Source organism: Kogia breviceps, chromosome 2 (genome assembly GCF_026419965.1).
Source record: "Kogia breviceps isolate mKogBre1 chromosome 2, mKogBre1 haplotype 1, whole genome shotgun sequence".
NCBI classification, from domain to species: domain Eukaryota; kingdom Metazoa; phylum Chordata; class Mammalia; order Artiodactyla; family Physeteridae; genus Kogia; species Kogia breviceps.
The window spans coordinates 48,846,260-48,868,114 of record NC_081311.1 but is presented as its reverse complement, the minus strand read 5'-3'; the positions used below and the strand labels follow the sequence as shown (position 1 = coordinate 48,868,114).

General features: G+C 48.6%; 1 protein-coding gene across 2 annotated transcripts in view; it reads right to left on the bottom strand.

Moving 5' to 3' along the window:
- Positions 1-395: 395 nt before the first annotated feature.
- LOC136793690 (anthrax toxin receptor 1-like) overlaps positions 396-21,855 on the bottom strand; it is a 28,529-nt gene continuing 7,069 nt past the window's right edge. The window contains exons 2-7 of one of the 2 annotated variants that reach the window (XM_067027463.1): positions 15,699-15,770; positions 11,584-11,663; positions 11,438-11,506; positions 11,022-11,099; positions 10,865-10,925; positions 396-1,845 (exon numbers count right to left, since the gene is read on the bottom strand). In XM_067027463.1, the coding sequence (XP_066883564.1) occupies positions 1,796-1,845; positions 10,865-10,925; positions 11,022-11,099; positions 11,438-11,488 (240 nt within the window). In that variant the 5' untranslated portion in view covers positions 11,489-11,506; positions 11,584-11,663; positions 15,699-15,770 and the 3' untranslated portion in view covers positions 396-1,795. Of the gene's footprint in view, positions 1,846-3,256; positions 3,332-10,864; positions 10,926-11,021; positions 11,100-11,437; positions 11,507-11,583; positions 11,664-15,698; positions 15,771-21,855 lie in introns of those variants that run through there. The other variant, XM_067027464.1, reaches the window with a different exon arrangement.

Sequence of the window (21,855 nt, the reverse complement as noted above, 5' to 3'; positions counted from 1 at the left end):
TTAGCTAAGAACTTCTGAACTGTGTTCCCCTTCACTGGTGCTGATATTGAAAGTAATCACCAGCTTTCTTTCAGGGGAAGGATTTGTGTCTGAGGGGTAGGGTGATTGGGATTAGTGTGAAAAAATCACAAGGAAATGTGTTGTAATCTCCATAGTATTCACAGAGCAGGGAGACTGAGGTGAAGGCAGGCACCTGGCACACTGAGGGCGAAGAAAAGCATGGTTGACTGCAGAGGAGCTTTGAAACCAATATTAACCGATTAAACCAAATATTTCCATTGCTGTATTTTAAAGATTTCTTAATACGTGAAATCATTATACACTAAAATAGATAACATAAAGCATACTGAAGTATTGGTTTAAAAATTATTCCTTGTTACGCTTTTCTATATATATGAAAGTGTTTTCTCAGATGTTTTAATCAGAGGAAAATACAGTTAGAGACAACCACATCAATCCTCATCAGTGCATCGGGGCTCATGGCAATAAACAGCCCTGATCCTCCATTTCTGGTCAGCCTCCGACCACGTGCAGCATGGCGGTCAGCAGAGGAGTGCAGGACATGTGAAACCCTAGTGCTGGTCCACCTCAGAGAGCAACACAGGTGACAGCAAGGGTGAGAAAACAGTACAGCCACTGAACCCAGAGGAGGTATCTGAATACACTTCTTGGAGGATAGGCTGTTCCCAATCTTTTTCAAGGACTGTCATCAGCAATGTCAAAGTCCCAGATTATGCAATCAGGTCACCTGTGTCTACTTTCTAGCTCTTGCTGCATCAGCTGCATACAAAACAATAACACTAGGTCTTTTGAGAATTAACTGGGGTAGTGCATGTAAGACACTTAGCACACTACCAGATGTAATAAATATTAGCTCTCCATATAAATGTGTTACTCAGTCCTAATCTATTCTGAAGTATAAACCAAGAGATATCTAACTCCCTGAGGCCATCTACACACTATATGGTGAGTGGCAATGGCAGAGCCCTGCGCATTCTATGCACCCGTGGAAGAAGGAAAGATGGCCCAGAAGTGTGATGGGGCGAAGGCTCACTCTGGGTTTACCTAATGGCCCTGGAATAAGAAGTCATTGAAAATAATATAATCATATTAAATCCATGTTTCAAGGGGCTAACTGGGAGAGTTGAGGAAGAAGAGAAAGTCCCACTGTCCCCAGGCGCTCTTTGTGGGAGATCAGGCCCACCTCAGTGCTGAGGGCACATCTGCCGCCCCAACTGTGTGCTTCCTCAGGCCTCTCAACCTTCCTGGAGGGACACCTGGTGCCTGAGTATTTCCAAACAATAGCTTTGCATATGTGATAGGGCTTACTGCACCTACCATACTGGCCCCATTTCACAGTACAGATAATAGAGGCTGAGAACAGAACACTCATTAGGTCAAGATCACACACGTAATGTGGGCCAGAGCCAGGGTTCCAGGGCCCTGGCCTGGCAGTTGGCATCCTCTCTCAATCCCAGGTGACCACACGGTCCTGGGAGAGCTCAGTGTACCTGGCCCAGACTCAGGGCCCTGGGGCCATCTCCACTTCCCACCAGCAGACTCGTGAGATTCAAGTCCTTGTCTCTCAAGGGAAGTGAGGGCCGAGGAAAGTGTGGGGGAGTGTAGCAGTGAGGACAGACCCAGCATCCCCAACGCAGCCTTGAAAGGTATACGCCCTGACCCAAGATGCTCTTGATGTGCTGGGGATTGATCACTTCCTGGCCTGAGATGAAGGGAGAGGTGGCCACTCTTCCCAGCCAGGTCCCTCCTTCCATTGTCGATGCTGCCTCTATCCTCACAGTGTCCACACTGAATGGTCAGCAAGGGCTTTGAAGTCTTGGTTGGCTGTAAGGAATGCAGAGCAATGTGGGAAGTATGTTACTTGGAGGCACCAAGGTGGGTACTTACTGAAGACTTCGGTTTTCTCCAACTTATATCTGCAAGTATAGTCTTTCATTCTGTCTGGACTTAGGTCATATGCATAAAACCCAAGTTGGTAGGATTCTGTAAGGGCAACATCCAAAAGTTTGTGTTAGGAGTGGCTGAGTGCTGATCAGTTCCCTCCGATCTCACAATTATTGCAGGCTACCCCATAACTGAATTCCAAGGGGACTCCTCTGAGGACGCAGTTGTGTCGGAACCAACATTTGTTTTCCCCCTGGGCTCACCTATTGTCACTGATGGTCCACTCTGAGGTAGCGGGGCTGGGCTTTGAGCAATCAGGGGGCCTCTCACCACCGCCTCTGACCCATCAAGCTCATTAAAGGCACCCAGTGTTGTCCCCTCCACAAAGGCAAACCCAGCCATGGGTTTCCGATCCAGATGGTCCAAGGTCTTCCCTAAGAGGCACAGGCAGTGCTCTCCACCAGGCCCTCCCTTACATAAATGACAGAGGAACCATGATAACACAAGTTGAAGAAAGTCCTGACTCTTGTATGAGCTGAGCACACAAGCCTGGTTACCTGTGGGGCTTTCTGACACTTGGTAGTCTGCTCCTCCTCCCTGTGTTTCTCTCTGCCTATGGCAGGCTGGAGACCCCAGGAGCAAGGCCAGTACCTGGGTGAGGCAAGAAGGAGGCGACGATCCTACACAGGAGAATCCTCTATGGAAGGTGAAATCATGTCTTAGCTGTGGTTCTGAAGTCTGCAATGAGTGCTCTTCTCCTCCCTCTTCCTGCCCCTTCATGTGCCTCACACAACCCCCCAGGGATTCACCAAGCACCTCCTTCTGTCAGGGTGGAAGACATTGATTTGCTAAGATACAGTTTTGGGCCATAGCCTCTCTCCAGGCTGCTGGGGATTTCTGGCCCCTGAAGCAAATTCTAGGGGATCCAGATAGGGCAGTTATTGGGCCTGCCCCCCGGGGAGCTGTCCAGGATAACATGCAAGTCATCCTGTTGCAAGTCCAATGTCATTAGCCTCCACCTCTGCCTCCTGGTCCAGGCTGGCTAATTCCAATCCCAGATGCTTGATTTGCCCAAAGTCAATTAACTCGAGGAATATTCCTCAGAAATGCCCACACAGCCTTGGACCTGGCAGTCTGGTTCCTCCTGCTTCAGGTCTTCCTGCAGTTCCCATCAGATCAAGGCAAAGTTTGCATTTTCTCTGCTTGCAGAAAATAGATTCTCAGCCTGTGGGCTGAAGCTGGCTAGGTGACATATTTTGTTAACTTTTCAAGTGTCTTCAAACAATTGGACCCCACGTTTAAAAGTCTGCATACTTTCTCAACACAAAATAGCCAAAAATTTCTTGGGAGAGTACAGAGCTGGAGGTATTATGCTTCTTATTTTCAGACTATATTCCAAAGCTACAGTAACCAAAACAGTATGGTACTACACAGAAAAAGACACATAGATATAGAGAGCCCCAAAGTAAACCCATGTACATATGGTCAAGTGAACTATGACACAAAAGGCAAGAATATACAATTGGGTAAAGACAATCTCTTCAATAACTGGTGCAGGCAAAACTGCACAGCTACATGTAAAAGATGAAATTAGAACATTTTCTCACACTATGTACAAAAATACACTCATTTTGGATTAAAGAACTAAATATATGTCTGGAAGCCATAATACTCCTAGAAAGGAAAGGAGGCAGAACACTCTTTGTCATAAATTGTAGCCATATTTTTTTGATTTGTCTCCTAAAGAAAGGGAAACAAAACCAAAAATAAACAAATGGGACCTTATTAAACTTAAAAGCTTTTGCACAGCAAAAGAAGTCATCAACAAAATGAAGTCAACTTAATGAATGGGAGAAAATATTTGTAAGTGATATGGCAGATAAGGGGTTAATATCCAAAATATATAAACAGGGAATACACCTCAATATCAAAAAAATGTAGAACCTGATTACAGAATGGGCAGAAGACCTATATAAACATTTTTTATCCCAAGAAGACATACTGATGGACAACAGGTACATGAAAATGTGGTCAACATTACTAATCATCAGAAAAATGCAAATCAAAACCCCAACGAGATATCACTTCTCACCTGTCAGAATGGCTATAATCAAAAAGACCACAAATAACAAATGTTGGCCAGAATGTGGAGAAAAGGGAACCCATGCACACTGTTGGTGGGAATGTAAGTTGGTATAACCACTATGGAGGTTCCTTAAAAAACTAAAAATAGAGTTAGCATATGATCCAGCAATCTTACTTCTGGGCATATATCCAGAGAAAACTCTTAATTCAAAAAGATACATGAGGGACTTCCCTTGTGGTTCAGTGGCTAAGAATCCGCCTTTCAATGCAGGGGATGAAGGTTTGATCCTTGATCGGGAAACTAAGATCCCACATGCCACGGGGCAATTAAGCCCACGCGCTCTAGAGCCTGCGTGCCACAACTTGAGAACCTGTGTGCCACAACTACTGAGCCTGTGCACTCTAGAGCCCACGTGCCACAACTAGAGAGTAGCCTGCATGCTGCAACTAAGACCCAATGCAGCCAAATAAATAAATAAATAGATATTAAAAAAAAAAAGATACATGCAACCCAATGTTCATAGCAGCACTATTTACAATAGCTAAGACATGGAAGCAACCCAACTGTCCATTGACAGATAAATGGATAAAGAAGATGCGATACATATGTATATATGTGTGGAATATTACACAGTATGGAATATTGCTCAACCATAAAAAATGAAATTTTGCCATTTGTAACAACATGGAGTTGGAAGGTACTATGCTTAGTGAAATAAGTCAGACAGGGAAAGATAAATACTGTATGTTATCACTTATATGTGGAATCTAAAAAAATTAAAACAAAAATGAATATAGCAAAACAGAAACAGACTCACAGATAAAGAGAACAAACTAGTGGTTACCAATGGGGAAAGGAAAGGGGAGAGTGACCAGATAGGGGTAGGGGATTAAGAAGTACAAACTACTATGTGTAAAATGAATGCTCTACAAGATATATTGTACCTCACAGGGAATATAGCCAATATTTTATAATAAATTTAAATGGAGTATGAGCCATAAAAATTTTGAATCCATATGTTATACTCCTGAAACTAATACTGTAAATCACTACACCTCAATATAAAAAATAATTTTTAAAATTTTCAAAAAATGTAATAGTCTGCTAGTGATCTGGATAATAATCCAGATTACTGGATCAGTGGATTTGGCATCAGTGGATCAGTGGATTTGTATTTCTGCAGGGCTACCATTGACTGGGCTAGAGGCCACTGCCCTTCTCGGATCGGAAAGCTCCATAATGGCCCAGCAACCAACTTCCCTCCAGGACCCCTCTCACTGCAGTCAATCGTCCTTGGCTTGGCCTGGCCCACTCCTCTTACTCGTGGTATATGCCTGGCCTCCAAGGGCACCTGATGGCAGTGACCCTGCCCTTGGAAGAATCTAAGTACATGGGAGAATGGGGAGAGCACTGAGGTTTGGAAAAAGAGCAAGGAAGGTGAGCTGATTACCTTGTGCTAAGAAATCAGACGTGTGGCCCACTCAGGGCAGCCTTGATTTCCCTAAGTGACACACCCCATGCCATGCCCAGTGGCCAACAGTACAATGCTGCTTCTGAACCCAAATCTGCCAGGCTGCACCCTCACTGCTCACACTTCATAAAGGCCCTGCTCACCGTGACATGGGAATCCGTATTTGTCCTGGAAAAAGCAGTTGGGACTGTGTCCTGCATATGCACCTTTGTCAGCACAACTTGGTCCACCCTGAGCAGGGCTGCTGCCCCTTAGTCTCACTTTAGGATTATTTTTGCAATTTACATTTTAGGATTTACAATTTACACTTTAGGATTATTGCAATTTATACTTTAGGATTATGTTTTGCAAAGAATCATAACTCTAAACTAATAAGCCATATTGTAAATAGATACAGGCAGAGAAGGGAAACCTCAGCTGCCTGAATATGGAGAGGTCAGGCTCTAGATGAGGCAAAAAGAGCCAGTATAGCCTTCCTGCCACAAACAAAAAGCCAAGAGGAACCAGAAATGGGCAAATCTGTGCTAGGTCAAGGCATGTACCCTGTGTTCATCCAAAATGACATTCCCGACAAGCAATCATCTACTGTGCGCCAATCAATCTTTACACTTCCTCCCTTAAATCTCCTGAACCCATGAGCTAGGCATGATCTACTATTCCAGTTTTACAGAGAGGGAAATTGGAGCTAAGATAGGGCAGGAGGTACCCCCCAACCCTGGCAGGTTCAGGGCCAGGATCTGATCTTGAGAACCCAATCCAGCACCCACTTACACCTCCTCCACTCCTGTCTTAATTCCAAACATCTATCACCCTGCTCTCCGGGGACATGTCCTGATACCCTGATATGTGGTTTTTCAGCTCACTGGGCTGTGAGTTGGAACCAGAAAGCCCTGATTAGGGACGTGGCCGGTCCCAGCCTTACGGTGAAGATTGTATGCAGCCTCCTCTTCCATGTAGGTGACGGGAAGGAGGGCGGCAGCCGAGGGCAGGGCCGTCTGATAGCCCAGCGCACGGCCCGTGCCACATCCTCAGAAGCTGCGCACGCTGCCCTCCGCCTGGACACCCTCCTTCCTCCTTGTGTCTCCAGCTGCTCTCAGCCCCGTTCGGGTGCTGCTTCACCTCTGCAGCAGAGCCCTCTGTGCCCCAGGCACTGCCGCTCCCAAAGGGGGGCTTCTGAAGTCCGGCAAGTCTCCAAAGTGGAAGGCAGAGTGATGGTTTCAGATTTTTGAGCAGAAGAGACTTCAGAATATAGGAATTTTCTTTATCCAGGTAGCAGCCTCTTCTGTTTCCCGACATCCCATACCCAATTTCTCCAACAGTTACAACCACAGGATGAAAATGAAGTTGCAGGAAGGACTAAAATCAGCTTGCAGGGCTGTATTTCCCATGTACAGTCCGCTGCCCACCAGAGGCAGAAGGACCAACAGCCCGTGGGATGCTGATCCTTTCTGGAACAGAGAGCTTTCTCTCTGGAAGAAAAGTTATACACCAGGTCATCTGGGGCCTCTAGAAAGAGTTACTGGGAAGGCAGGTGTCTCCCTGAGAAACGCGGTTGGAAACCCGGATGGAAATGAGCATGAAGAGGGCATCTGACCTGCATGAGACTGACACGGGCGCACAGGTGGAAGCGACCTGCGCTGGGGAGGGTGGGTCTGGGAGCACCACATGCTGCTTGGGACAGTCACTTTGAGAGAAACTGGACACTGACCAACTGTGACCTGGGTGTCCCTTTAAGGCTGCAATTCTACTTCTGGTCTTGACCCCAGGGATATTCTGACCCAACGGGTGTAAGCATCAGGACAGTCCCTACAATGTGAGTTGTAGTATCAACTTATTAGGAACAATCTGACTATTGATTAAGGGAGGCCCATGAAATAAACTGTTCCATCCATGCAATGGAACACTATGTAGATGGCTGGAAAGTACTATGTACTGCATGATCCCATTAATGTAAAAATATCCTTGTAAGGTATACTTAGGTAGGTCTTTACATATAAAAGCTGAACTCTTTGTGGTTGTTGTCTCTGGAGAGAGTAGGATAGGACAAGGGGGGACCTTATCACGGTGGGGGGACAGCCTGGACCCAGGCTGGTTGCAGGAGTGTCCCCGTCTGCGCAGTGTGTCCTGCCTTCATCCCGCAGGTCCTCCTGCCCCGCCTACCCCCCCCAGAGGGTCTCTGGCCATGCCTGCAGAGCTGGATGCCAGACCTCAGAGGGAAGCCCTGCTCTGCACTGTGTCCTCCTATGGCCACCACTGCTGGGCCCCACCTGCTGGGCTTCCTGCAGACACTCACTCTGGCCTAGTCACATACAGGAAAAGGAGTGACCAGGTGTCGCCGCCAGCCTGCCTCTGGGATCCAAGCCCCGGGCAAACCCAGCAACACACAGGAGGGATGAATCCCCAAACCACTGTGCCGAGTGCCCCAGGCCAGGCCCCGCGCTCATCCCCTGTGAGTCCCTGAGGAGAGGTTCTAAAGCAGCAAACTAGCCTGTGGAGGAAGAAATCAGGGAGTAGCTGCCTCCAGGCGGTGGGACAGGGATTGCCTGGGAAGGGAGCTGAGGGGACTTTCTGGGGGCAAATGTAGTGTTCTAAGTCTTCATGGGGTTGGGGGTTACACAGGTGTGTGCATTTGTCAGAAGTCATCAAATGATACATTTGTTTGTTGCATTTCAAAAAGAGAAATCTTAACAAAAATTGTTACCAGGTAAAGATATGCACAATGAAGGGTTTGGAGGTGAGGTAGCCCCATGATAAATGATAAGAGAAATGTTGTCAAATATAAATTGTAAATCCAGGTAGTGAAGAGAGGGGTGTCTATTATACAATTGTTTCCACTTTGCTGTAGTTTTGAAAATTTCCATAATAAAAGGTAGGAAGAAAAATATGAGGTGAATGATAAAAATTTAAAAATAAAGCCGTGGACACAGTGAGGCAGAAGTCATGGTTCCTATTGGGTGACAAGTGACTAAAGACACGAACAGAGCAAAGGCTGTGGGAAGCCAGGGGGCAAGCTGACCAGGAAAGACTTTGGGGTTGAGGCGCTCTGAGAGTGAGGCTGTGTGGGCTGGACCCTGTAAAGCTAAGGAAGGTTTTGCAGGGACCCCAGTCCCCCCAGCCCCCAGCCTCTGCAGCAGGTGGGCTTAGAGCAGAGGCTGGACCATGGAGGGCCCAGTTGTCTGGCTCGGGGGCCTCAGCCTCCATGGTCAGGCTGGGGTAGGGAAGTGGCCTTCTCTGCCCCTCGGGCCCTGTGCAGAGGATGGCTGGAGCACAGGCCTGGAGGCAGGGAGGCCAGCAGAGGCCTTTGCCTAGTCCTGGAGGGAGGCTGAGAGGCTGAAGAGGCCACGTGCCTAATGCTCCCCACTCCCGGCCCACTGATTTATTCAGAACGACAGCCCAATGAACAGCTTCTTCTACTTTATTTGGGGTCCAGGTTCCTGCCTTGAGCTTTCCCTCCAAGTGACAATCATGCTGTGTGGCAGCTTTTGACAAGATGACAGCAGCTGTAAAGGTCAGAGCAGCAGTGCTGGGCCACGCCTGCAGGGGGTGTGCAGTGGGCACCTGTCACCTCAGCTGGGCAACCACAGGGCATGAATGATAACGGGAATCCTCCCCTGTGGTTTGACAGGCCTGTGTGTGTCCCAGGGACATAATCAGAGAATTGAAGCTGTCAGGGTGCTGCACAGCTCAGACGTGACACCAGAGAAGCAGTGACCCATGTCCCCACTTCACACTGCAGGTCACAGTGTGGGATTCAAGAGGAGTCACACAGCTGCCACCCACAGGGGGCTCAGCTGGAGACGCTTTCATCCTGATGTTCTTTAACCACTTCCCTCCCCACCTTGGGCTCAGCCCGGGGGTGGGGGCAGCACCAGGGGTCAGTGATGGAAGTGTTAGTGTCAGCTCCTGTTGGTGAGTGCCATCGGCTTCTAGATCCTGTGCCAGTCACTGTGAGCTCCACTGCATCTACTTCTCACTGCAGACCTGATAGTGGGTGTTGCTGTTTCTACTTCTTGGCGACAAAAGTGGAGCTCACAGGTACTCAGCATTTTGTGCCGGTTTCATGCTCGTGGGCAGCAGAGCTCAGATATAAACACTGCTCTGTGTGACCCCATGGCCTATTGCATGGTAGCCTTGCAGTTCAGAGCACCGTGGCCAGGCCCAGCTTCCTGGGTCTGCGTCCAGCTGCATCCAGCTGTGTGCTGTTACCAGTGGGAGCGTGTACTTATCCACCCACCTCAGCTCCACAAATCCCAGTGATGTGGACTCACGAGCTGGCGTGCACAGAGCTCACTGAGAGAGAGGGCTTCTTCCAGAAAAGCAACTGCACAGGATCCTCCCCACACTGATGCAGGGACCCTTCTGGGGGAGAGAGGGCATCCTTGTCAAGTTCCAGATCTCAGGGGGAGGCCGAGTCCATTGAACCAGTGGGTGTAGCATTGGCTGTGAGAATTTGTGCGGATGCCTTTGTCAGCCTGTGTTCCTCTTATGATGCTGGACTTGAAGTTTGTCCCATTCTTTTTCTCATCCATTGAAATAATCATGTTTTCCTTCTCCATTTTTCTAATGTGGTAAAGTACACTTATATTTTATTTTAAATTTTTAATTATTTAATTAATTATTTATTTTTAAAATTTATTTATTTATTTTGGGTGCACTTGTTCTTAGTTGCGGCACGCGGGATCTTCTCTGTGGCATTCGGACTCCTTAGTTGTGGCATGCACGTGGGATCTAGTTCCCCGACCAGGGATCGAAACCGGGCCCCTGCGTTGGGAGTGCAGAGTCTTACCCACTGGCCCACCAGGGAAGTCCCTACACTGATATTTTAAATAATGAATCAGAGTTGCATTTCTGAGGTGATCTTTAATTAGTGTTGAGGTATTGTCTTTTTCATATATTGTTGGACTTCATTTGCTAGTGTTCTGTTCAGGGTTTAGAAGTATTTTTTCTTATTTCTTTTTTTTCTTAACAGGATGAGGCACTCTGTGCTTTATTTTTCTTATGTCTAAATAAAGCTTTTGGTTTTGAGTTTTAAAAAGGTGATTACACTAAACTTACTGGGGTAATTATTTCCTAACATATGTATGTCAAGTCATTTTGTGGTGTACCTTCAATTTACACAGAGCTGTATGTCAAGTATATCTCAATAAAACTGGAAGAAAATGTAATTACACACAATATCCACACCACAATCTGTGGCAGACATGCCTCATACAAACACACACTTACTTATATACTTAATGCACAATAACATACCCAACATATTTCTGTAAAAACACCCCATGCACAGCACACACTCAGACACCACACACACACACACCACCCTCAAACAGACACACTCAGGCACATTCACTCCATACACGCACAAATGCCATTCAGTCCAAAACAGTGATTCCAGCACGTACCTCTTACACAGGCATAGAATGTGTCCCCACCCATAACTTCCTTACAGGAATTTCCCACGAGCTGGAACAGACGGATGGGTGGCAGGGTCAGGGCACGACAGGCGTGACCGTGGTGAGAAGCCCCCCCTCCCCCTTCTCACATTTAGCCTGCACTCACCGATATAATAAAGCCTTCCTTATCACTGGATTTGGGCACATCATACACGTGGGTCTTTCCTTGTACAATCTGAATCAGCTACAAGGAAGAGGAGATGGTTGGCACACAGCCAGGGGTTGAGGACACAGCAGATCCCATCCAAGAAGACAGGCTCTTGCCTCTTGCCGTGTTGTACTCCAATGGCCACACCCTGGCATCTGCCAGCAGCCCACCCTTGGCAAGTGGAAAGCCCCTCCACCCACAGCGATGGTGTGTAGCTTTACACAACACTGGCTGTTCATCTGCTGTGGCTACCTGTTGTCTAAACACTTGGGATGGGTAGAGGGCCATCCTCTGGGGATCCCTGGGACAACTGCCTTTGAAAGCGTTCTCCAACTGGGCTCAAGATTGGCACCTGGTTACCTGTTCTGAATTACCTGGTCTCTCTGATAGTCTTTTACACCCAGGCAGTAAACCTTGGTCTTCATATTCCGAAGCCTGCTAGCCTAACAGAAGAAAGATTTTGAGTATAAAATACACAAATACATGAGGCAAAAAGCTGTTAATGATGGACTAGACTCACTTCATTCTTAGCACCCCGTAATATCGATGGCAGCAGTGGTCCAGCGGTCACAGCATAAACTAGGCTGGCAGCTTTCCTGTCTGCAGAAGAAGCAGGGAGTGGCCTGGTCAGCAAGGCACCTGGAGTGACCTGCCTCAGGCTGCCAGGCCCGCAGCACTGCTCCCACACTTCCTCCTCCTGGGGAGAGGTTACCCTGACCCGAGTACCCACCACCCAGAACGCCTGGAGGGAGAAGGGGCCTCAGCCCAGGACCCACTTGACAGACGAGGAGCGTGAGACCAGATCAGAACCCTTCCTAGTGGACCCTCACTATGGGCAGGTGGCACAGCGTTTGCCCTGAAAGGCAACTGCAGCTACTTCACGGGACGAGGACAAACCCCTCAGGTGAGCACAGGGAGGAGCAGCCAGAATGACTGTCAAGGTGCTTGGGCAGCAGCCCCCGCCCAGCTCCCCGCCTTTCCCCAGCAGCCCATGCATCCTTCCTGACAAGGGCTGCAACCCTACAGTCTCGGTGCAGGGGGTCTGGGCCAAGTACAGCCATTTCCACAGTCGGAGGCACAGTCACAGGATGAGAGTCAACCGGAGGGAAGAGGCTCAAGGGAAAGGAGGCAGAGCCAGAACTGTGGTGGACAAAGTGTGGACAAAGTGTGGGCAGCCAGGGGGACAGTCTCAGGAACAGTCCCTGTTCCCTAAACTGAACCCTGTCTGCTTGCCGTCCCTGGAAGTTCTCTTTTCTTTTTCATGCAGCCCAACTGTAGGTCAAGCATTTGATATCTAGTTAAGAACCAGGAATGTAATGCATGATGCCATGTGGTTCTCGGAAGCATCCCTGGGGGTGGTTTTCATCCTCACTGTGCAGAGGAGGAACTGCAGCACAGAGAGGACAAGGGACTTGCTCCAAGGGTCAGCGCTAGGAATTGGCCGAGGGGGTCTGCACCAGCCCTTGCTGAGGTGCGCGCCTGGCTCTGTCCCACCTGAGCACAGTGACCTCAGCAGGCAACTTACTATTGTAGAAAACTCGAAATCTCCTCCCTTGCCTGCAACAAAATGAAGGAGTGTTGGGGAAGGGCAGTGAGATGAGCCAATAATTCTTTAAGAACTTGACAAAGCAGAGTAAATTCCCTTAGCCGTAGGGTCTGTACCTTTCTCAATCCTGCCTGCATGTTTCTGGGTCCTGAGGGCACTACATCCCGAAGTCTTTTAAGACCACGTTTTAGCTCATTTCTGAAAACAAAATCAGAAAAGAGGGTTGAGGAGCCATGAGGGTTGATTGCTATAAAACAGCTCCAGCTGTCCTGGTGCCATTCTGCCCTTTGCAGACCTGCCTGGGCAAGAGAAGACACTAGCCACCCTGTCATGACCCTTCTGCCGGTGTCTTTGACACTGACAGAACTAACCCTAATCCTTCTCTGTCTCCCATTCAGTGGGGGTGGAGGATGCTGCTTTGCTGTTCCCATGGGTAGGGCCTGACTTTCAATGTGCTCATCTCTGTCTCAGGCATGCAGACCTCGGGGGACTCAGCAAGGGCCCTGCCTTGACTGTCCGTGGTGAGGGGGGAGCACCCATGGATGCGCATCTGTGAATTCATCACCCCCAATGTGACTGGCGGTACTGCTGGCACCTAAGGGGTCCCTGCTGAGGGCACATCACCTTCCAACAGGCAAGGCTGAGTGTGGAAAGGTCAGTCTGCTGATACCCCTGCCCTGTCCCCTCCTCCCCTGCCACAGACCCCTGTGGTGGACTTGGACCCTCCAAGCCACTTCCCCCTCTGGATTGGTACTAAAGGAAGTAGTTAAGCTGCTCTGTTAGAGTCTAGGGCTCCTGGGCTTCATGTGCTCCTAAAGAAATACACCATAAGCTGGAAAAGAGGCCTGAGGCGCGTCCATGTGGGAGGAAGAGCAGGGAACCCTGGCTGCCATGGGGATGGGCAGTGGGCCTCTGTTAAAGCAGAGAGCAGGGGATGGGACTGGGACACACCAGGGGTGGGGCTTAGGTTCAGGCTAATCCAGTGTGATGGGCTGAGCAGTCACAGCAAGTCTAAGGACAACGTGGTCCCTGAAGGCTAATTTCTCACTGTGGGCAGAAGAGATGCTCATGTGTGGTGAGATATGAGAGCTCCAGACCTACTCAACCCAGTTCAGGAGGAGAGACCTGGGACGAATGGCCAGGGCAGGCCAAAGTAGGCCTTGCCTAGGTCAGCATAAATACAGGTCTTGGTGCTTTTTGGAAGATTTCAGTTTTGTCGTTCGCACCTTGCAATATCCTGAAACTCTCAGCCCTCCCCAGCCTCCTGCCCAGAACTCAAGTCACCAGGCAAAGTTCTCACCTGAGTGGCTCTCCCTAGTGCTGCCCTCCCAGCTCTTCTCATACAGGGACACCAGGCTCCCAGCACCCTCATCAATCCCTCCTGCTCTTAAAATACCCCTCTCATACCATAAGAGCCCCTTCCACCTCTTCCCAGTTCTCACCCACCCCCGCCATCACCCCTGGGGCTTCCTAGCCCTGTGCCTTCTGGCTTCTCCAGCACCCAGAGCAAGCCCTGAGTGGACTGCGCCATCCTCAGCCTGCTCCCCCTAGCGTCAGGGCTCAGAAAGCACCATCCCTGGTCCCAGTCCTGGCCCCATACGCTCTGCAGACCCACCAGAGTCACACCTCGTATCAGATTCCATCGGCCACTGCTGGACTCACCCTGTACACCAGGACCCACCCCAGCCCTCTGCCACACCCTCCTAAACTCCTAGGGAGTTTTGGGAATGCCCAATCTCGGGCTGAGCCTTGCTCTCAGCAAGGTTCTGTGGGCTCCTCCTGAGCTGGAAGCATCAGGGCCATGGTTGATTTTGAGCTATCCTCCTAGGTATGTATCCCAACACACACACACATAGAGGATTTCATATCTTTTCCTCTCCCTTGAGCCCCACTCCCTCTCCTGAACCCTCTGTCATGGAAGACTTCCTCTCCTACACTCTCCAGAGAGGACCAGGGATGCCCTCCATGAGCCTCACCAAACCTCTCTCAGTCCGAGTCTTGAGCCTCCTGCCTTGGAGGGGGCAGTGGTCCTCCTCTCCCCCACGGGCAGCTCCTGCCCCTGAGGCCCCCGCCCAGCCCCCGCCTCTCTCTGCCACCTGCCAGTATCCCTCCCCATGGACTTTCTTTCTCCCACTTCAAACCCACTCTGGTCTCTCTCTTCTAAACTCAAACATGCACCAAACCACGCCTTCCCCTAGCTCGCCAAACAGGAAGCACAGCCCCTGCTTCTCCAGGGGGCCAGGCGTGCGGAGCACTGAGTCCTCGCACGGCACCCGCACGCTCCCTCCCCTGCAGCCTTGCTGCTCCTGCTCACCTGCTGCCCCGGCTTCTCCCCAGTTTCCCAAACATGGCTCTGTGCCGCTCACCAATCCTGGACCCACTCCATTCTAAATGTCCTCAACCTCTCTTTGGTATTTCACCCACTGAACTGGGTTCCGCTCATTTGCATCATGAGCATCGGAACCTCCCGGCTACTCAGGAGCTCCATATCTTCCCACCTCCAGGGCTTTGGGCACATCGCTGGGCCAACTGAATGGTCCACGTAGGATGCTGGTGTGTCATGCTTCCCTCCTGCACCCCAGCCCACACTCATGGGCTCCCTTGTCTCAGACCCTCCAAGGCACCAAGCTCCCCTCCACTGAAGCTCCAGCACTTCAACACTGCCCACCCCTGCCTCCTGGTTCTGACTGTGACTCCCCTCTTCCCCCACTGGCCCAGAGCAGAGAGTGACACACAGAGCAGGTGCCCAACACAGGCCAGTGTTCACAAAGGGCCCACACATCTGCTCCAGCACATCCCAGGAGTCCTTGCAGTGAGCCAGTTCTCAGAAAAGGGAAGAGCGCTGAGAGGACACAGGCCAGGCGGAGGGCAGGGCTTAGAGGGGGTGGAGATGGTCTAGCAGCATGGGGTCTGCCAGGGCCAGCGCAGCCAGGGGTCAGTGGGAGCCAGGTAGCCGGGGCTGGGGTCAGAATGGACACTGAGGGGAGCCCAGGACGGCCCAGCCTGCACCCAGTGGGAACTGTCATCTCCCTGGGCTCTCAATGGACCCCATCCACCAGCCCTGCCTGGGGGATTAAAGCAGCACTTACCTGTCCGAGGTGAGCTTCATGAGGGTGTGACCCAGTGTGGAGTAGGTGATGAAGGACATTCGCAGCTTAGGGCTGGGGAGGAAGCATAGGCTCATAAGAAGCCATGCACACTGGTCAAAATGAACATCAATGAGCAGCCAGGGAGGGGTGCATGTCAATTTCCCTCCTTCCAGCCCAACTCTTTTGCTTTGTGCATTTCTCGCATCCTGGAAGTTTCATTCCTTTTGTGAAGGATTCGGAGGCCTATAAGATGTGTGATCTTGCTGCAAGTGAGTGCTGAGACGGCATCATGTTCCATCCCTACACTCCCAACACCCCCAAAGTCTCTCTCACACACACACACAAGCACACACACAGAGGCATATGCACACGCTCCCTGCACGCACAAGAAGGCAGGCACTTATAAACTCCTGCATGAGGGCCTCTCTTCTAATGTAAAACTCTCTGGACCTTCCCACACTTCCCTCCTCTCCTGTCTTCCCTGCCCGCCTCTTATCTCAGGGAAATTGTTCTACCTCTCAGCAGCCATTCACATACATCCTTCCCTCTTTCCCCCACTGTCTTCTGGTCTCTTGGCTCTCATCTTGTGTGAAATTGCTGCAGTAGGTTCTTGCTGGGTTCCCCACTTCTCCTGGTTCATGTTCCACCTCATTTAATCCATAATTATCAGACTTTTCTCCTGGAGCACAACCTTAATCATGTCAGACCCCTGCCCTAGAATCATCTATAGCTCCCTATTGCTCAGAGCAGGAAATCATAAGCCCCAGGGCCTGGCATTATGAGCCCCATGGACCTGGACCCATGCTGTCCTGTTCAGCCTCATCTCCTAGCTCTCCCTTGAAGTAACCCCACTTTCCAGCCAAACAGACCACTTACTGCACAAGAAGTCTCCTTGATGGTTCCTGTTACCCTGTCCTTCCTCATCCTTCAAGATTTAGTTCAAAATTCCACAGTCTCTAAGAAGCCATGCTTGCATTTTTTTTTTTTTCCTAAGAATACTTGCTTTTTCCTTAAAGTTGCAAGTAACTCCTTTGTTCTTTTCTTTTAGTCCTTGGCACCCTTTAGCCCAGCGTTTAGCTATGTGTTACCGATTTGCCTGTTTCCTCATCTGTGAGGTCCTCAAGGACAGACTGTGCTCCCCACGTTATAACCTGATTCTCAGGCAGGAGCCAAGAAGGATGTAGACACCTGATAAAGCCAGTGATTGGCAATTCTTTCTGCTTCAGAACACTGCCCTGGGCTCTCTGCTCCTGATCCAAAGGACTCCCATATGCCCACCGATTGTAAAGAGCTGTGTACTCTGCCTGTCAGAGGAAAACACCAGCCTTACTTTGTAAACCTCTTCAACAGTTTTTCTACTAAATTGCAAATGTCATTCCAGGAACTGCTTACGCTGTCCGACCTGAAAACAAAGGAGACTTGATTAAGAGGGATGAGGCACCTCCTTCTGGTGGGCAGAGTTGCTGCCTCCCGTTTCCAGCAGACCCCTTCGCAACTCTTCCCCACCCCAAGTAGCTGAAGGCTGCCACACTCCTGAAGCAAGCTCAGTGGGTCACCTTGGTGGTAACTTTCACCAGTGTGAGTGGTGGGGAGGGTGACCAACCTGACTTGTGTGCTTGGGGATGAGGGACTTTGGGTGGCAAACCAGGACAGCTGATACACAAGGAATAAGGAAGGATACAGCGGTTGAAGAAGCCTAAGCAATTGTGATATGTTTGCTCTCCTGGTACCCCAGTTTTGACACCACCACAAGAGCCCTGGCCTCAGGCAGGAGAGGGATGTGCTACTCAGACTATTTTACTTCACTACTTTCTTATCAGCCTGCAAAGCTGAGCCACTCTGGACACTGAAGGCCTTTCCTGGGAACACTCATGGGGAGGAACAGAACCAGGCCTGGGACACTCCTGTCTTGGTGTCATCATACCCCACCAGCAGGGAAAGGTGTGGGACCTTCCTATCCCTACTTTCATTTTCTCACTGCCATTGGCTCTGACTTTAGTACCTGAATGGAGAATGAGGAGGCTGAAAGGGGTTGGAGCCTCGTGCCCCCTCTGTCTAGGTGGGAAGAACTTCCATGTGCCCTACTGGCCAGGGCTCAAAGGTCCTTGCAATCCCACGCCTCTGCAGGTGTGCACTAGTGCAGGTTATGGAGGGCAAATGTGGGTCTCACTGGCTAAGTGTTTTTTCAAGGTTCTGCAGATGGTAGGGATGAAGCTGAGGCTGGTGCCCTGTTCTGGGCTCTTCCCCAGTGAATGTTGGCTCATGTCTTTGATGTGGATTGTAAGTCTCAGGAACCTACCAGGAGCTCCTTCCTTTCACCTCCAGTGATCACCATGTCCATAAACATCCGGAATGTCATATTTATATGTGTAATTCCCATATACCCAAAAGCATCCTTCTCCTCTCTACCATTCCTTCTGCCTCCTCTTGGCTGTATCTATAACTGTCAAGAGATGGCGAGTACACTAAGGATATATAATTCTAACAATACTATGGTTATCATTCATGGAGTACATATATACCAGACATGTTACATGCATGATTTCCAATTCCAAAAACAGTTCTATGATATCATTATTCCCATTTTACAGATGAGAAAACTGAGGCTCTCACAGGTCAAGGAATTTGCCAAAATTTCCATGGACCTGAACCCAGAACTAGCTGCAAACCCCAGGATTTAGCCCCTGAACTTGGCAGATGTGGGAGACACTGCTGTGTGTGACAACTGTGGGTGGCAAAGCATAAGACTCTGTCAACCCAACCACAATAGAGACTTCTCCTTAGGAGCTCCTATACTTAAGTGCGTGGCAACTCCCTTCCTAATTATTCATACCACATTCCACTTTCCTTCTCATTACTCCTCTCGTCTGTGTTCTCCCCCAATGAAGAGGATCTTCCAAAGGAGATATACAGGAAACAAAAGTCTTCAACCCACCCACCTTCTCTGGAAAAGGTTTCAGTGTGTGATTATTTTGAATGAAGGTCTCGATTCTAGAATGCAGAAGAACATGAGTGCTCATGGCAGTGGAAAATACTACAGGGGCCCTCAAGTCCCCCGGAAGGAGGCAGTTTGGAACAGAGCAACTACATGGGCTTCTCGCACACAGAGCTTCAATCATGATTTAGTGCCCACTCTTAAATGGGAATGGAGAGACGAGGGTCACCAGCAATTTGAGGATATCTCTGATATTAAAGCTTGAGGCCAAAACATCCTAGTGAGGTAACTATGCTGGGACATCGGAAGTGGCTGTAGCAGTGTCATGCAGGGGAGCTGAGCTATCAGAAAGCTACATTTTCCTCTCCCCCTAATAAGAACTCAATAGAGAATGTATAAACCTCGAAAAGCAGGAAATAGCAGTCGATATAAGCACAGCATTGGAAACATGGTCACATTATCAGAAGAAAAATCTGGAAGATTTGTAAGTGGCTGCCTCTGGGAAGTGAGATCAAAAGTGGGGAGGAAAGGGTCAGGGGCCTCAAGATTTTTGTTGTGAACAATAATAGTGTTTGATTTAAAATTTATGTTCATTCAGTTTCTCCTAAATGTGAAAATAAAATTGCAAACAAAAACTTGTAGCATGAATGATGCCACCCAAATGGCAGATCTGAAAATCTAAGCCCTCGTTCCCCCATGGAGACATTGAACAAACAACCATAAGCTGTCAGCACCAACTTTGTAGGAGAAAACAAAAAAAGATTACAACAATAAAGCAAATGTGCAATCAAGAAATAGCTATTTTCAAAATGGTAGGAGTTTTGTTGCATATTTCATCACATTTCTCCCACACCTTCTCTGGCATGGTGGCAGTTTTGGTCTTTATCACTGGCCCAGTCCCAGGTTGTCCTTGATCTAGAGGGAGCAGTGTCGACCTTACTTATAAATTATTGTGTAAAACTCTCCTTACCTGGCTGGAGTCAATTAGGATGTTTAAAATCAGCTGTGGGCACAGGTGAATTTAAAAACAGACACATATGCTCAGGCCAGGAGAAAGTTCAGGAAAGTCTTGAGAAGACCTTAAGTTTCACCTTAGGCTGATCCCTAGGCTCAGTGGTAGTCTAGCTAAGTGTTAAAGGAATGTCCCAGCAAAGAAACATTCTGCAAAGAATGGAAGAGGTGGCCTCTCTCTGCCACCCCAGGTCTTTTTACAATTTTGTAACGGTTTTATGTTTGTTTCAGATCCTGGCATTTGAGAAATCTCTGTCAATACATTCAGTGAATAAGAGTTCGTGGAACAGAAACTCCAGTGATTGCACACAACAAGGAATATTCTTTGCAAAAGTAGTTTGGAAAAGTTTCAGAATAAACGGACTACTACACAAGTCTACATTAACAGATAAAAGCAAATACAACCCAGTAAGCTGTGGTGAATTCTACTTTCTAGAGATACCACATTATAGTAATAAAAATCCTAATTTTCAACAAAAAAAAACGTGAAACATACAAAAAAACAGGATCATTGTTCAATCAAAGGAACTAAATAAAATTACAGAAACCATTCCTGGAGAGGCCAAGGCATTAGACTTACTAGACAAACACTTAAAAGCATCTTAAATATGCTCAGAAGTAGGAAAATAAAGACAAAGAAATAGAGGAAATCAGGATAATGACATATGAGCAAAATAAATATCACCAAGAACATAAATTATCAAAAAACCAAGCAGAAATTTGGAGCAGAAAGTAATAATAAATTGAAAAATTCATTAGGGTGGTTCAATAACAAATTTTACTAGGCAGAGCAAGGAATCAGCAAAGTGGAGGATACGACAGTTGCTACTGTTTAGTGTTGGGAGCATAAAGAAAAAAGAATGAATAAAAGTGGTCAGAGTCTAAGTGACCTGTAGGATACACTTAAGCAGACCAACAAACATATTGTGTGAATTCTTGAAGCAAATAAGAAAAAGAAGCAGAAACATTATTTAAAGAAATAACATCCAAAAATGTCCAAAATTAGATGAAATACATGATCGTACAATTCCAAGAATCTCAACTAACTCCAAATGCAATAAAATAAAAAGATCCACATCAAGGCACACTATAATCAAACTGTTGCAAACAAAGTCTAAGATTCCAGAGTTCAAATTCTGGATCCGTGTATTCTATACGGAGGCTTTGGTGTGTCATCCCCAGGCCTTGAGCTACCTCCTTGCCTCTTCTGTAAAATAGGGATAATAATACTTATTCACATAATGATGAAGACATGGTAATGAAACTGCTTTCATCTCCTACCCCTATCCCCAATCTAGGGACACACCTGGCTTCCCCCCCATCCACACTCTCTGGAATCCTGTGGCCTCTAATTTCAAAATAGCTCCAGAATCTGTCCACTCATCATCGCCACCCATACCTACTGGTCCACACCACCATCATATCCTCCTTGGATCCCTGCACCAGGCCCCTCACTGGTCTCCCGGAAGGCTCTATTCTTGCGCCCTTCAACTGTGACCCTTTTAAACATGACCCAATCACACACCTCCTCTGCTCAAAAATCACCAAAGCCTCCCCCACACTGCCCCAGTCTGTCAGCAGAGCCTTTCCTGAGCACCTCTTCAGCACTTCTGATCCTCCCTTGGCACTTCTCATCCTCTTGTCCTGATTTTTCCCCGGTCCTGATTTATCCCCATCTAATACCCTAGTTCCTCTTTGATTTATTTCTTGTCTCCTACAATGAAAGCTCCAAGAGAATGAGGACTTTTTCAAGTTTTGTTTGCTGCCTTATCCCCACTGCCCAAAACAGTGACTGGCGTATAGAAGTTTTCCAGTAATTATTTCAGTGAGTGGATGAACAAGGGAATGAGAGAATGGATAAGACTGCTCACCAATGGATGAAAGATCCAGAGAACCTTGGGAGTGCCACCAGCAGAGGGTCTGACCCACACCCCACCTCCCCACAAAGGGCACATGCAGAGAGAGTGAGCCAAGCAGTCAGGGCTGGATCAGGGGCCCCTGCAGTGCTGGGGAGTTCCCAGGGTGTGTGACTCTGCCTTCCCTGTCAGTTTATTTTATGCTTATCCTCCGCGACTGCATCTGACACATGCTGGGCAAACCATATAAACTCCCCTTCATCCCCATCACAACCTGGTGAGGTGGGTATGAAGGCCCCATTGTACAGATGGGGACACTGAGGCAGAGAGAGGTGAGGCGACTTGCCCTAGGCCG